We start from the raw sequence: 15,703 nt of genomic DNA, 5'->3' as shown, positions 1-15,703 counted from the left end.
AGAGTGCTCCCCCTACCGTACAGAGGAGGAGCCATGGCAAAGTGATGCACCAGTCCACATGGCCTGGACGTGGAAACGCCAGGATTTGAAGCCGGGGCTGTGGGCGCCAGGCTGCCCCTCCCACCTCCTGGACCCCGTTCCAGGGTACCGTCAAAGACCTTTACCTTCAACTCTCACACTTCACGTGGTAAATTGGCTCTTTCGTCCATTTTGAGCTTATTTTGTGTCGGGTGTAAGAAAGTGGTCCAGGTTCATTCCTCTGCCTGTCGCTGTCCAGTTTTCCCAGCACCACTTGCTGAAGAGACCGTCTTTATTCCATTGAATATTCTTTCCTGCTTTGTCAGAGATTGGCTGACCATACATTTGGGGGTCCATTTCTGGGTTCTCTATTCTGTTCCACTGATCTAAGTGTCTGTTTTTGTGCCAGTACCACACTGTCTTGATGATGACAGCTTTGCAATGCAGCTTGAAGTCCGGAATTGTGACGCCTCTGGCGCTGGTTTTCTTTTTCAACTTGGCTTTGGCTATTCGGGGTCTTTTCTGTTCCATACAAATTTTAGAATTGTTTGTTATAGCTCTGTGAAGAATGCTGGTGTTGCTAGATTGCTTTGGGTAGTACAGACATTTTTTCTTCCAGTCCATAAGCATGGAATGTTTTTCCATTTCTTTGTGGCTTCTTCAATTTCTCTCATAAGCTTTCTACAGTTTTAAGCATATAGATCTTTTACTTCTTTGGTTAGGTTTATTCTTAGGTATTTTATGGGTTTTGGTGCAATTGTACATGGGACCTATTCTTTGATTTCTGTTTCTGCTGCTTCGTTGTTGGTGTATAGAAATGCAACTGATTTCTGTATGTTGATTTTATATCCTGAGACTTTGTTGAATTCACGTATCTGTTCTACCAGTTTCTTAAATACAGAGAACTAGCTGGGGGTTCCAGAGGGGAGCTGGTTGAGGGGATGGGCTAAATGGGCGATGGGCATTAAGGAGAGCACTGGTTGGGATGAGCACTGAGTGTTGTACGTAAGTGATGAATCACTAAATCCTATTCCTGAAACCATTATTATGCTATATGCTAACTAACTTGGATTTAAATAAAATTAAAAAACAAAAACAGAAATAAAATATCATTGGACATAAAAAATGAAATAAGTGGTAAATTGGCACCCTCTCTTTCTATCTTACATGCCTCCATCATCTCTCCTGCCCCCACTGCCGTGTGCACACGCACACGTGTATACACACACATGCACACTGGGCACCAAAAGCAACACGGGCCTCAGAACATTCTTTGGGAAGTCAGCCTCAGGTCTGGAGAACCTGGTTTGTGTATTCGAAGACCTGTAAGTAATAAGCTGACACTTTACATTTTCGTGAGACATGAGAACGGAAGGCATTTTATTAAAAGAATATTAACACTGGACAACCAGCTGCATATTAAACCCCTCTGCCATCTACATAATTCCATGACTTTGAAAAGCCACAACAATGGTGCTGTCAGATCCACTAATGCTTCAAAGCCCCACTCTGGTGATTTGGGACAACCATAATTGTTTCTAAGCATATGTTGCTGCAAAGATAATAGCCTTACAAATGCTTCTAGACATGTGAATTTTAATTCAGAAAAATTTAATTAGAGCTTTTGGACGAGAATCCGTTGCAGATCTTCAGACTCTGCTCAAACACTTGGAAAAAGTCAAATGTGACCTAGCAGGGCTTTGAGGGACACAAGAGCCAGTGTCTGTAATAGAAGGTAGTGGGGGCGCTTGGGTGGCTCAGTCGGTTAGGCGTCCGACTTCGGCTCGGGTCATGATCTCTCGGTCCGTGAGTTCAAGCCCCGCGTCGGGCTCTGTGCTGACAGCTCAGAGCCTGGAGCCTGTTTCAGATTCTGTGTCTCCCTCTCTCTCTAACCATCACCCGTTCATGCTCTGTCTCTCTCTGTCTCAAAAATAAATAAACGTTAAAAAAAATTAAAAAGAAAAAGAAGGTAGTGACTCCTATTTAGAGTGAAGGTAGAAATTTCCAAGTGTTCTCCACGGTCATCCGACATGCCCCAAGGTACAGGTGCCAGTGGCTCTTTGGTTGGTACAGTTCAGGGACCTGTCTTTCTGAAAGGTATTTGCTGCACAGCCAGCACTGTGCCAACCAAGTCTACTGATGGCTCCAGCTGCCAGAGCTGATGGCCTCTGGGTCCTAGTCTAGGTCTACCCAAGCTGCTGTCAGCCGTGTGGGAGGCCAGAGGTGACTCCATGCAAACCCACCACTTCTTCTAGTGAAAGGTCTCACGTGCCTACCTGTCTTCACCTATGGGTGCTGTAGGTGCTACGCCGGGTTCACACCGAGGTGCTTGGGCATAGGAAGTTAGATGGGTACCCACCCTGCAAATGGGCATCTCTGTATTTCCAGTTGCCTGGTCCCCAGGCTTTGGACATGTAGCATGGCTGCGAGGCTAAATGATTGCCAATAGGCTCGACAGTGACCTTTAACCCTCGATTCTGCCAGTAACTACTCTTGTGACCATAGATAACTCATCTCACCTCTCTGAGCCTCTGTAAGGTAAGGATTCTAGTGCTTACCTTGCAGGAGAGCTGTACTAGGTGCAACCAGGTAGGCATTGGTACCTCCTAGGTGCATTACAGGTGTCCAATGACAGGTGACAGGTGCAGTTATGAAGACTTTGTGTTCTCCAAGAAGGGAAGCCTGAGAACCTATTTGAAGACCCGAATGGTTCTTGACTCAAGACTGATGCTTTCTTACCTGAGAAAGTTATCAGGCGGATGTGACTGGGGACAAAGAGAAGGACCCCCTCCCAGCCCACCGGGTCTTGATCAACTCAAAAAGGTGGCAGAGGTCACAGCAGAAGCCCCCTCTCTTCTCCAGTGTTCCAATTCTGCCAGCTCCCGGGGTTCACCACAGGGGTCCTGATGTTGACCTGAACTCTTGCCCGTGTCCTCACTTGTAAGGCTGGAATGGGTGGAAGTAGCAAGACAGGCCACCGGGACAGTCACTGCAGTGATGGGAAATATTAGTGTCTCAGCTAGCGGCTCAACGTCGGGTTTAAGTGACACTCGAACAGCTTGCTCCCAATCGTCTCCAAAACTGCACCATTATGGTTCTGAGCAGGTCATGGCACAGCGTGCCTTCCTACAGCCTTATGGGAGCAGAGTGGGAACCACCATGTTCCCAGAAGAGAAGCAGATCAGTGCGGCGTGAGGCTTTGCACAGGCTTTGGTTTCAGGCAGACCCGAGCTGGAACCCTGGCCGGGTCCATTGCCAGGCAAGGCTAGTTCCCGTCTGAGCCTCAGTAGCCTCATCTTGAAATGAGGAGGTTATCGAGGCACGAAGAATGGCACAGCCCCGGGCACAGAGCAGGGACTTAACAGGATTATTCTCGGAGACACGGGGCTGGTTCTTTTCCTCTGGATTCCACACGGTCAGCCAGTTACTGCCTCAGTGGTTTTGACTGTTATTTCCATGCACAGGAGGGAGGCAGAGCATAATCCAGGAGACATCTAAGCAGATTGCCCTCCCCAACTGGGTGGTCGTCAGCCATTCCGTTGACGACTTGAATAGAGCCAGCATCAGAGGGAAGAGGAATTCGCCCCTTGTTTCCCCCTGCCCCACTGGTTGACTCGAGATGTCTTAGCTCAGCTTCTCCAGCCCTTGGACCTGGTCCAGCCCTTGGACCAGGACTTATACCATCAGCTTTCCCAGTTGGCTGGGCCTTCAGATTCAAGCTGATGTACACACACCAGCTTTCCTGAGTTTCCGGCTTACAGAGGGCAGATTGTGGGACTTCTCAGACTCTTTCTTTCTCTGTCTCTCTCTGTCTCTGTCCCTCTCTCTCTCTCTCTCTCTCTCATCTATCTATCTATTATCTATCTATCTATCTATCTATCTATCTATCATCTATTATCTATCTATTATCTATCTACCTATCTATTATCTATCTATTATCTATCTATATATATTATTTATCTATTATCTATCTATCATTATCTATCTACCTATTATCTAGCTATTATCTATCTATCTATCATCTATTATCTATTATCTATCTACCTATCTATTATCTATCTATTATCTATCTATATATATTATTTATCTATTATCTATCATTATCTATCTATCTATTATCTATCTACTATATATCTATCTATTATCTATCTATTATCTATCTATTATCTATCTATTATCTATCTATCTATCTATCCATCATCTAATATCTATTTATTATCTATCTACCTATTATCTATCTATTATCTATCTATATATATTATTTATCTATTATCTATCTATTATCTATCTACCTATTATCTAGCTATTATCTATCTATCTATCTATCATCTATTATCTATTATCTATCTACCTATCTATTATCTATCTATTATCTATCTATATATATTATTTATCTATTATCTATCATTATCTATCTATCTATTATCTATCTACTATCTATCTATTATCTATCTATTATCTATCTATTATCTATCTATCTATCCATCATCTAATATCTATTTATTATCTATCTACCTATCTATTATCTATCTATTATCTATCTATATATATTATTTATCTATTATCTATCTATTATCTATCTACCTATTATCTAGCTATTATCTATCTATCTATCTATCATCTATTATCTATTATCTATCTACCTATCTATTATCTATCTATTATCTATCTATATATATTATTTATCTATTATCTATCATTATCTATCTATCTATCTATTATCTATCTACTATCTATCTATTATCTATCTATTATCTATCTATCTATTATCTATCTATTATCTATCTATCTATCTATCTATCCATCATCTAATATCTATTTATTATCTATCTACCTATCTATTATCTATCTATTATCTATCTATATATATTATTTATCTATTATCTATCTATCATTATCTATCTATTATCTATCTATCTATCTATCATCTATTCCACTTGTCTGTTTGTCTGGAGGGTCCTTATACAACACAGTCATTGACAAGCCTTGGTAATCTACCCCTGGTGGGTAAGAGGGTTCTGGGCCAGGGGCTCACGGAGCCATGTCTGCGCGCCAGGCACTTCTCTGCCACAGCCACAGACATGAGTGAGAAGCAGGGGAGGACCTTTCTGAGAGCTTGAAGAGCTGGTAGACAGCCCACTGAGGTTGGAAGCCCAGCCCCACCACTGACTCAGTGTGAGACTCTAGGCGATGCCACTGTCCCCCTGCAACCCTGTCCTCGGTTTCCTCCTGGGTGAAGTGTGTGTGTGTGTGTGTGTGTGTGTGTGTGAATGACAGAGAGAGACAGAGAGAACTGGAGCTGTGGTTCTCAACACCACTCATGACTGGAATCTTCTAGGAGACTTTGAAACCACCAATGCCAGGAGCCACACCTGGCGATTCTAATCTCCAAGTTGGCAAACCACCGTGCCAGATTAGGAACTGAAGACGGCACAGCCCGTGTCTCACCTCCTCAGGCAGGGGAGACCTTCCTTCACTGCGCGCCCCCGCCACTCCCAGCCCGGCTTCACGGTGCCTCTCAACACATGCTCAGGCTGGCCACCGACGCTTGGTCCCAGCTGGCCTGCAAGGTGCCACCGGCTTATGCTCCCTGGATGAGACGCCCACGAAGGGACCTCCCACTTCCAGTACCCACGGCTCTAGGTTCTCCATAAGGAATCATTTCCTGCGAGAAGTTAAATTCTCAACTACATTTCCAGAGCAGGGCCCGTCTTCAGCTTCTTCTGAGATGGGGGCTCGAGTCTACACTTGGAAACCAGCTTGCGAAGAACAGAAGAATCAATCGCCCCCAGAAGCGCTAGCAATCTCCATGCCAGTGTTGGCGGGGATAGACTGCGCTGCGTTCCCTGCATGGGTTATCTGACATATGCCCTACCAGCGATTGAGTTCTGCAGGCAATCCACGTGTGGTTCTCAGCCTGGACCCTCAGTAACATGGGACACTTTGGGGCAGGTTCTCTGGGAGTGAGCATGAGAGTGAATCCTGCCCCACTCCGACCCCACCACACTCTGTGTGGCCATGTGGACATCTGACAGTGGAAATGTAGTTCTGATGGGACCCTGGCCATGCCCGACACATGCCTAGAGCCCAGAGAGCTCCCTACGTGTGATGAGCACATTGGCATATGTCCATCCCCCTGGGGTGTGCCTGGGACCTCCAGTGACCATAAACACAATACATCTCACTAGAATCTCTTCTCCCCTCAGTCACAGAAGGGATGTAGGGGAGGGGTGAGGAGGGGGTAGGTGGTTCCAAGAGGGGTGTAACTTCAGGGGGACTAACCATGAGGATCTGCCAGCCACAAACTCCCCTGACACCCCTGGCTGGGGTCAGATATGTCCCCTCATTCAGGCCCTCCAAGAGCCCCTGCCTCAGTGCACCTGTCCTGGTGGAGGGAGACAGTGATGTGGCCACTCTGTATACGCTCCTAGATAAACTCTGATACTGAGAAGGACATTGACCGTGGAGGGAAGGGAGGCAGGGAGTTCTGAGCACTCTTGCAGGGCATCAGGAATGGAGATCCCAGGGGGTTCCTGGTCAGTGATGGATGAGTGATAAGAGCAGCCAGAGGTCAAGGGAAAGAGGGTGCTGGGAGGAAGGTCATCGACACAACTCATACCCCAGACCTCCCTGACTACAGACCAGTGCTGTTCAATAGGAAGAGAAGGCAAGCCACAGGTGGGAAAAGACGCAGGTAAAATTAATTTTAGCTGCATATTTTATCCCAGATATCACCATTTCACTGTGGAATCAGTACAAAAAAGCGTATGTATGCTCATGCCAAGCCACGAAACCCAATATGCATTTACACCTATGGTACATCTCAATTCAGACAGGCCACGTTCAAGTGCTCTAAAAGGACCTGTGACCGGTGGACCCTACACAGGGCTCTAACTGCCTCATGCTGTCCCTTCTGCTTGGATTGTCCCTCCTGCATAGCCGAGCCCACTTCACAAGCCTGGTCCAGGAAGCTCCCTCCAGGAGAGCCACTGGACCCTGTCCCTATCAGATGACATGACATGGTGTTCTGTTTGGGTATGAGGGCCATGTCTACAGGGTCAATGTCCCCTCAGAGGGCATCTCTTGCAGGACCGCACCAACCCATGCCTCCTCTGCAGGGCCTTTTATACGCTGCGCACAGAGAAGGTGCCAGAAAAAATGTGTGTCAAAATGAAATGAGGGTATGTTTGCATATTGGATGAGGTTTGCTTAGGATGGCTCCTTTGTGCCTATAAGAAAGCTAAGACAGGAGCCGGATAGGGTAGTGACAGCGGGGGAAAGATAGTGCCTGCAACGAACGGTCCTGGGAAAGTTGGGCAGCCACGTGCAAAAGAATGAAACCGGACCGCTTCCTTACACCATACCCCAAAATAAACTCAAAATGGATTAAAGACCTAAATGTCAGACCTCAAACCATAAAACTTCTAAAAGAAAACACGGGCAGTAATGTCTCTGACATCAGCCACGGAAACACTTTTCTAGATCTGTCTCCTCTGGCAAGGGAAACAAAAGCAAAATTAAGCTCTTGGAGCCACACCAAAATAAAAAGCTTCTGCACGGCAAAGGAAACCATCGACAAAATGACAAGGCAACTAGGGAACGGGAGAAGATGTCTGGAAACGGCATATCTGAAAAGGGGTAACATTCAGAGTATATAAAGAACTTCTATAGCTCAACACACAAAGAACAATTAACCTAATAAAAAGACGAGCGGAGGACCTGACTTGACATTTTCTTTTTCAAAGAAGATACACGGATGGCCAATAGACACGTGAGAAAATGCTCAACATCACCCATCATCAGGGAAATGCAAATCAAACCCACAATGAGGAATCACCCCACACCTGTCGGAATGGCTAAAATCAAAATGACCAGAAACAGCAAGTGTTGGTGAGGATGTGGAGAAAAAGGAACCCTCGTGCACTGAACTGGTGCAGCCGCTGTGGAGGTTCCTCAAAATATTAAAAGTAACAAGTACCATTTGATCAAGTTATCTCACCACTGGGTATTTACCCAAAGAAAATGAGACCACTAATTGGAAAAGATATATGAACACCTGTTCATAGCAGCATTATAGGTTCAACAGTCAAGATAAGGGAGCAGCCCAAGTGTCCATCGATGGACGAATGGAGAAAGAGGCGATATATACGTACAATGGAATATCACTGAAGCATAAAACAGAATGAAATCTCGCCATTAGCAACAACGTGGATGGATCTAGAGGGCATTGTGCTAGGTGAAATAAGTCAGTGAGAGAAAAGTACTACATGATTTCACTGATGTGTGGAATTTAAGAAACAAAAGGAGAAACCAAGGGAAAAAGAGACAGACCAAAAAAAACCAGACTCGTAGGTACAGAGAACAAAGTGGTGGTGGCCAGAGGGAAGGCAGGTGGGGGGACGGATGAAACAGATAAAGGGCATCAAGAGTTCATTTGTCCTGGGGCGCCTGGGTGGCTCAGTCGGTGAAGCATCCGACTTCAGCTCAGATCATGATCTCACAGTCTGTGGGTTTGAGCCCCGCGTCGGGCTCTGTGCCGACAGCTCGGAGCCTGGACCCTGCTTCGGATTCTGTGTCTCCCTCTCTCTCTGCCCCTCCCCTGCTCACACTCTGTCTGTCTCAAAAATAAATAAAAACATTAAAAAAAATTAAAAACAAAAGAGTTCACTTGTCGTGATGAGTACTGAGTAATGTACACAATTGTTGAATCATTATACACGTGAAACTAATATAGCACGGTATGTTACTTATAACTCAACAAACAAATAAAATTAAAAATTTGCCACCTCCCCAAAAAAGAAAGAAAGGCAACAGCTGGGTAGATGGTGGTAGTGACGCTGAGGGTAGCTTCACCAGAGCCATATTTTGTATTTGTGAGGTTTTCTCGGCATATCTTTTTCTCCTTAGTACGTTGCCATTCATCCCCATCAAGGATGAACGGTTCTGTGAATATTTTTAAAAATCCCAAATGCATCAAATCCATTTGGAGGGAGCATATTGCATTGCGAATCTACCATCAATTTTACTGAAACGTTATTTTCTGGGCACCATTAGAGCAACCGAGCTATAATCAGAAAAAAGGAAAATTTTGTTGGGAAATGAGATTAAGCCAGAGAAAAAGCCAATAGTTTAAAGTTGGAGCCACATTACCTATTCTCCTCTGAGGGTTCAAGTTCCCGTCATTAGCCCACAGGTCCCCTTTCCTGTGGGATCTAAGAGGAGGGGCGCCTGCCTGCCCTCCCCTCCCGGTGCCTCTCTCCACAACGGATTTGATCCCCTCACTGCACGCACCAGCCAGTCCCAGGTCGGCCCAGGGGTGGGCGGAGGGGGGGGGTGGGGGCTCCAAGGACGAGGGAGGGAGCGCCAACCAACCATGCCAGGTCTGTGCTGCCCACGCTCAAATCCCATCAGTCCTCAAAACAACCCTAAGAGGCAGGCACTGCTCACTTGGATGGGACTGGAGGCAAAGAGAGGCGATATCACTGGCCCAAGGTCACACAGCAGGAAGGAGTGGAGCTATGGTTTGAACCCAGTGGGCACGTTCCAGAGCCCATGCTGGGAACCGTGCTGTGGCCCCGTCCTTGGACAGCAACAGAAACCTTCTCACCTCTGTAACAGCCTGGGTTTCGTGTCCCCTGGAAAACCTGATCTACACAAGCTCTGGCGTCCTGGCTGGATGTGGAGTGTCTAGACCAAAGGTTCTCCACCAGGGTGGAGGCTGATCCCCGGGGCCGTGTCTGAAGACATTTCTAGTTGTTAAAACTGGGGAGCAGGAGGGAAGTAGTGGGTGAGTAGGGGACACGGTGCCCTTAACACCCTACGATGCACAGAGCGGTCTCCCCACAAAGGGAGTTCCACACAAGATGTCAGTAGTCTTGCGGTCTAGTGGACGGTTCTAGAAGGAAGAATTGATGGCTCTGCTCTTTCTAGATCAGACCTATCCAGAGACCTGCAGACGGTCCTAGGTCCTTCGTTCAAAGCGAGATTTCGCCCAGAGGAAGCATCTGTGAAAAGACAGTGAAAGACGCTCCAAGAGAAGACAGGGTGGGGGCTGCCGTGGTCAGGGTGGGGGGGGGGGGGGGGCGGCAGGACCCCTAAGAGGAGGGGACAGATGCTTCCCTGGGCCAAAGAAAGAGGACAGCACCACAGGGAACCAGATATCAGCTCAGTAGAAGTATGGACGGGAGAAATGGGGAGACCTGGCTATTGTGGGCAAGCCCACTCTGGGAGCCAGTGAAGCCGGGAGTCCCTTCCAGGTCCCTGCCAGCTGGGGATGCCGGGATGCTAGGCTGTGTTCTCTTACAATCTCTCTCTCTCTCTCTCTCTCTCTTTCACACACACACACACACACACACACACACACACACATACACCCACATACACACCTGCACAGATCCTACTTCCCAGGCTCAACATCCGCTTCCTACTCAAACATCAAAATCCCTTTTTTTATTGTCAACTTCTCAAATAGTTAAGCCATTTTGGATACAGAGTCATGGGGCTTTTTTTTCCCCCCTCCAGTGTGCAAAATTGATTGGGTGATACTTTTTTTTTTCCCTCCCCCTGGCCAGACCACGGGAAGGAAATTCTGCAGCTAGAGCAGGCTGGCTTTTGGTACACACAGCCCTGAGGCCAGCGTGTCGCGCCCCGGCAGCAGTGGGGGGGTCGGTGAATGGGAGAGAAGGTCACCAGCTCACAACACCCGTACCAGAAGCAGGACACCCCCGGTGTGGCAGAGCAGACGGCATGTGGCCCCTGCTGTTGACCAGGGTGTCCTGGCTGAGGATGCCTGGGGGCTGGGCCACACTGTGCTCAGTGGGCAGCGGGAACCCAACTGGGGCAGGGCGTTTTCCTCCTTCCATTCTCCCCTCCCCTCCCCTCCCCTCCCCTGTCCTCTCCTCTCCTTTCCTGCCTCTTGAGGCCGGAGCCGAGGCCAAAGGGTTAGATGATGAATGAGCTGGCAATCAGGGGGAGACTCTTTCACCATCCCCTTCGGTTCTGAGTCACCATCCCCAACTGGAGGCTGAAGAGGCAAAGCGCGCGCCCTCCTTGTCACCAAACCCGTCCCGTGTGTCGCCCCCAACACGCTCTCTGGAAACGCGAGTCCGAGAGAGGCGTGTGCCTGCTCCAGGTCGCGTGGCTCCTGCTTTGCCCTCCAAAGCGAGAGGCCCGCAGGTCAGGCTCACCTGGTAATCACGTAGGGCGCAAAGCACACGAGGAAGGTCCCTATGAAGGTGCTGATCTTCTTGGTGGCGCGCTGCCGTCGCCTCTTCTGCTCCTCCAGACAGCGTTCCCGCACACTGCACGGAGAGGGGGCGAGAGGGCTTGCCGTTAGCGAACACAGGCCGGGCGCTGCGTGCAGGGACTCAGACAGGAGCCAGACAGACCCGAGGTCAAGTCCTGGCCCCAGGCGCGTGACCCTGGACACGGGCGTGACCTTGCGAAGCCTTCAGGGTCATCGTCTGTAAAATGTGCGTAGTAATAGAATAGAATGCCACCAAGGGCTCTTTTGAGACTTGAATGCAAAAAAGCACACAGATGCGTGAAGGCGTTCAATGCAGAAAGCACAGAAAGCAATTAGCACAGTGCCCACGTGCAAATAAACTCATCCTTATTCCTCATGAAATGTCACCGATCACCTGCAATATGCCAGCACCGGAGTCCGTATTCTCTAAGTTATATCCCTAATTCTTTTTTTTAAATGTTTTAATGTTTATTTATTTTTGAGAGAGAGAGAGAGAGGGAGGGAGAGCAACTGGGGGAGGGGCAAAGAGAGAGGGAGACACAGAACCCGAAGCAGGCTCCAGGCTCCGAGCTGTCAGCACAGAGCCCGACGCGGGGCCCCAACCCACAAGCCGAGAGATCGTGACCTGAGCCGAAGTCAGATGCTTAACTGACCGAGCCTCCCAGGCGCCCCATTAATATCTCTAACTCTTGTCTTTACCAACATAGATCCTTCCAGATGTGTTTTACTTGCCCTGTTTCACAAGGAAGAGCAGGAACTCAGAGAAGCCCAACGATTTGCTCAGCTGGTAAGTGGAGACGTGACTTGAACCCTCGTCCATGTTTCTCAAAGCTGGTCCTTTCGACCCGGGGAGGGCTGGACTCTGGGCACGCAGTGTGGCATGGGGCTTCCTTTCCTCCATGTCTTCAGCCCTGCGTCTTCCATCAAGAGCCTCAGCCTTGCCTGGAGCCACAGACACTACGTTCTGGGGTCACTGAAGGAGAAGTCACTTGATTCCTTCAGTGAAGCCAAGAGACTGTCCCAACGAGGGACACGGCGTTGAGGATGGAATCAGGAGCCTGCTGTCTATGCTTCCAACCACACCCTGGTCCTGATTCCACTTGTGCTAGGACCTTTCGGGAACTGACATCTCACGCCAGCTGAGAGAAGTGGTTTGCGTAACCCCTTTCCGGCAGCCACGGGGTAATTCATGAGCAACAGCGAGCTGTCCATTACCACCGTCAGAGAGCCAGAAAGGCAAGGCCAGCCACGGGCTTTCCCACGCCCCATCCCCTGGCATTCCACGTGGGCATGTGTTCCTACCGTTTCTTTTTGAAATAAATCACATCACTCCGAAAATGAGCAAGGAGGAAGACCGTGGACAGAGTTGCCCAGGAAGTGGAGATAACCTAGCAGATCCAGGCCCGTGCTGCAGTGACCTGGCTCCACAACGAGGCCAAGTGTGTTCAAGGAAAGCAAGGTGCGGACAGAAGGTGCACGAGCCAAGTTCCCAGCAGCATTAACGCCGGGGCACCCTCCCCTGCCCCCCGCCAGGACTATCATTTTAACACGGAATCAAAACCCTTCTTCGCCCTGTTTCTGATCACAGGTGGGCAATTCCACATTAGACTGGATTGAAGGCCCTTGAAATTCTTGCAGGATTGTTTCCCCTCGGCTCAGAATGTGGAGCTGGGAACTGGAGTTTGGCTCGGTAGGTACAGGTTTCACACTGGCTGAAAAATGATTACTGTTAAGTCACATTACTCATTTCTAACAACCAACGTTAGTAACAACCCACGTTCCTTGCGTCTTTAATTCGTGCCCTTTGCAGACACTGTGATGGAGGCTCAGGTGCTTGAGTGTGTTTGATGCTCACAATGTCTCTAGAAACGGAGGACTGGTACAATGGTAGCCTTCTTTTCGGATAAGGAAATGAGGCACAGAGAAGATAAGTAACTTGCTCAACATCACACAGCTGGTGAGTAGTGGTGGTAGGGTGACCAGCTTGTCCTGGGTAATCGGGACTGTCCCAGTTTTTTAAATTGATTGATTGATTAATTGGAGAGAGAGAGAGAGAGAGTGCGCAATCATGGGCACGGGTGTGGGGGAGGGGCAGAGGGAGAGAGAATCCCAAGCAGGCTCCACACTCAGCACAGAGCCCGACACGGGGCTCGATCCCATGACCCCAGGATTATGACCTGAGCCGAAATCCGGAGTCAGATGCTCAACCGACTGAGCCACCCGGGTGCCCCTGGACTGTCCCAGTTTTAAGACGGAAAGTGCCAAGTCTGAGGAATCCACCCCCCACCCCCCAACACCACCTAGGACAAACCAGGACAGTCGGTCGTCCTAGGGGATGGCAGGATCTGAGCTCAGGCCATCTGGCTCTGGAGCCTTGAGTGTCACCTCCCAAGTAGTTAGGGTCATCACATACCCCTAGGGAGGCCCCAGGACATCATCTCATCCAGAAAAATCTGAAGAATACAGCTCATGGGGCAGGAAGACTGGGGGGACTTTGCCTGAGGCCACAGAGCAACAGTCAGTCTTAATCGCCTCGCTTTCCATTTTTACGTGGGTCTCTGCAGATTCTGCTACCAATGTCCTCTGGCTCCTGTGACATGTGCGTGATATGGGTGGGTGTGGAGAGAAAGCGTAGGTCCCTACCCAGGAGGCCTGGGTGCAGTGAGGTAACCGACTCATCTTGATCTGTCTGGGATGTCCTGATTCTAACACCCAAAGCCCTGCATCCTAGGAAAGCCCGGTCAGTACTCGGCAAACCGGGACAAGGGTCGCCCTAGGGCACAATGTGTTTGGCCCAGTCTCCATAACACAGGCCTGTTTGTTTCAATATTAAGGTATTGCCCTCCAAACGTTCACGTAATTGACTCGAAAACCGTTGGAGATTTGAGACCTGAGCCGGATGTCCTGAGCCATCATGGTATACTCACCCCACGAGAGAAGCAGAGCATTCTGGGCATCCCCTAAAAAACGAGCGCCAAGTTCATATAAATGAGGGTGGCACCGGGGCTGGGCCCTCCTCCAATCCTTGGCCCTGACGATGCTGTCCATTTCGCAGATGCTTTGGAATAACCCCAGTGAATGAAAGAGCTGTGGGTTGGATGTCCTAGTCCCAGCTCCGCCCTCACTGCTGTGTGGCCTTGGGGAAGTCACTCAATCTCTCTGAACCTGGTTCCTCATTTATCCAAGGGGAATCTCATAATAGCTGTAAGCAGAGCCACCATTGATCAGGGACAGAAATGACTCACCAGCTACCAAGCTCTGGAGGAGTGAGGAGCTTCCTCCAGTACTCCCCCGGAGGAAACGAGGTCGCTGCTGCAGGGCTGAGGACCCCGACGGTCTCCCCTCTCTCCCTGCGGCACCAGATAATCCTGCCTTAACCCCATGAGGAACACTTAAAAGCAGATGTTGGCAAAAGCTTTGGAGGCCTTCAGAAGGACAAACGGACGCATTGCAGTGACCCAGAGGAATAAAATGGACACTGTACAGGCTAGAATGATCAATGTCACTCCCGTTCACTGTAAAAATCTACGGGGAAAATTTTTATGTTCCTGCAAAGCTTTGGCAGCAGGGAGAATTAAACAGCAAGCACTCTGCAGACATGTTACTTCCGTGGGTGCGCCCAGTTCAAAGCTCGACATCTCACACCCAGAAAGCACCCAGTGAGTATATGTTAGGTACGTACACGTGTACATTTCCTCACACCTCTTAGGAAAAGTGAGTCTCCATTATTTTTTTAAGTGACTTCCTCAAAAGAGATGCTAGAAACCTGTCTCTAAAACAGATTGTTTTAAGGGAGCCTTAAAAGTCTTGAGCCTATTAAAGGACAAAGCACGGCTCATCGATGGATGTTAAGGCCATCACTAATAGTGAAGTACTAAGCATGTGGCACCCGGGCCAGACTTCTGGGTTCAGATCCAGGCTTCACCCTTCCATTGCTGTGTGGCTGTAGGCAAGTCACACAGCCTCTCTGTTCATCAGCTGCCTCATCTCTAAAATGCTGGTTATAACAGTACCCATCTCACAGGCTCCTCTCGAGGTGAACACCCACAAAGTATCCAGGGCGGTGCCTGACTCAGAGTAAGCACTCAGTAAGGGCTAACCATGATGAGTATGTATTCAACACGTTTACTGAACAATTACCATGTTCTAGTACTACCTTGAACTCCAAAATCACAGGGCTCCCTCCCACTGCAAAAGTTTTCTTTCTGCCCTGTTTGAGGGAGAGACAGACAGAAACAGGTGCGCCCGGAAGCTTGCCAGAGGGGCTATGAGCTGATCCTGACTCTTATGCTGCCTCGGTGACCCTCTGTGGCCTCCAGGAACCCGGTGGCTGCTGTCCTAATGGCACCTGGCCATCAGCACCTGGCGGGCTGTAGGTGTCTGTGCTAGATGTTGGCTTCCGGTGAGCATCCACGCGGGCCGGGTCATGTCTCTGCTCTG

General features: G+C 48.9%; 1 protein-coding gene across 1 annotated transcript in view; it reads right to left on the bottom strand.

Annotated features, from left to right (window-relative positions):
* GPR26 (G protein-coupled receptor 26) overlaps positions 1-15,703 on the bottom strand; it is a 28,816-nt gene that overhangs the window by 6,999 nt on the left and 6,114 nt on the right. The window contains exon 2 of the mRNA XM_019424697.2: positions 11,205-11,318. Coding sequence (XP_019280242.1) covers positions 11,205-11,318 — 114 coding nt within the window. The remainder of the gene's footprint in view (positions 1-11,204; positions 11,319-15,703) is intronic.

Source organism: Panthera pardus, unplaced genomic scaffold, assembly GCF_024362965.1.
Source record: "Panthera pardus isolate Hobbes unplaced genomic scaffold, ASM2436296v1 HiC_scaffold_22, whole genome shotgun sequence".
Lineage (NCBI taxonomy): Eukaryota > Metazoa > Chordata > Mammalia > Carnivora > Felidae > Panthera > Panthera pardus.
Note: the sequence above shows the minus strand (reverse complement) of the source record. Positions and strands in the feature narration are given on the sequence as shown.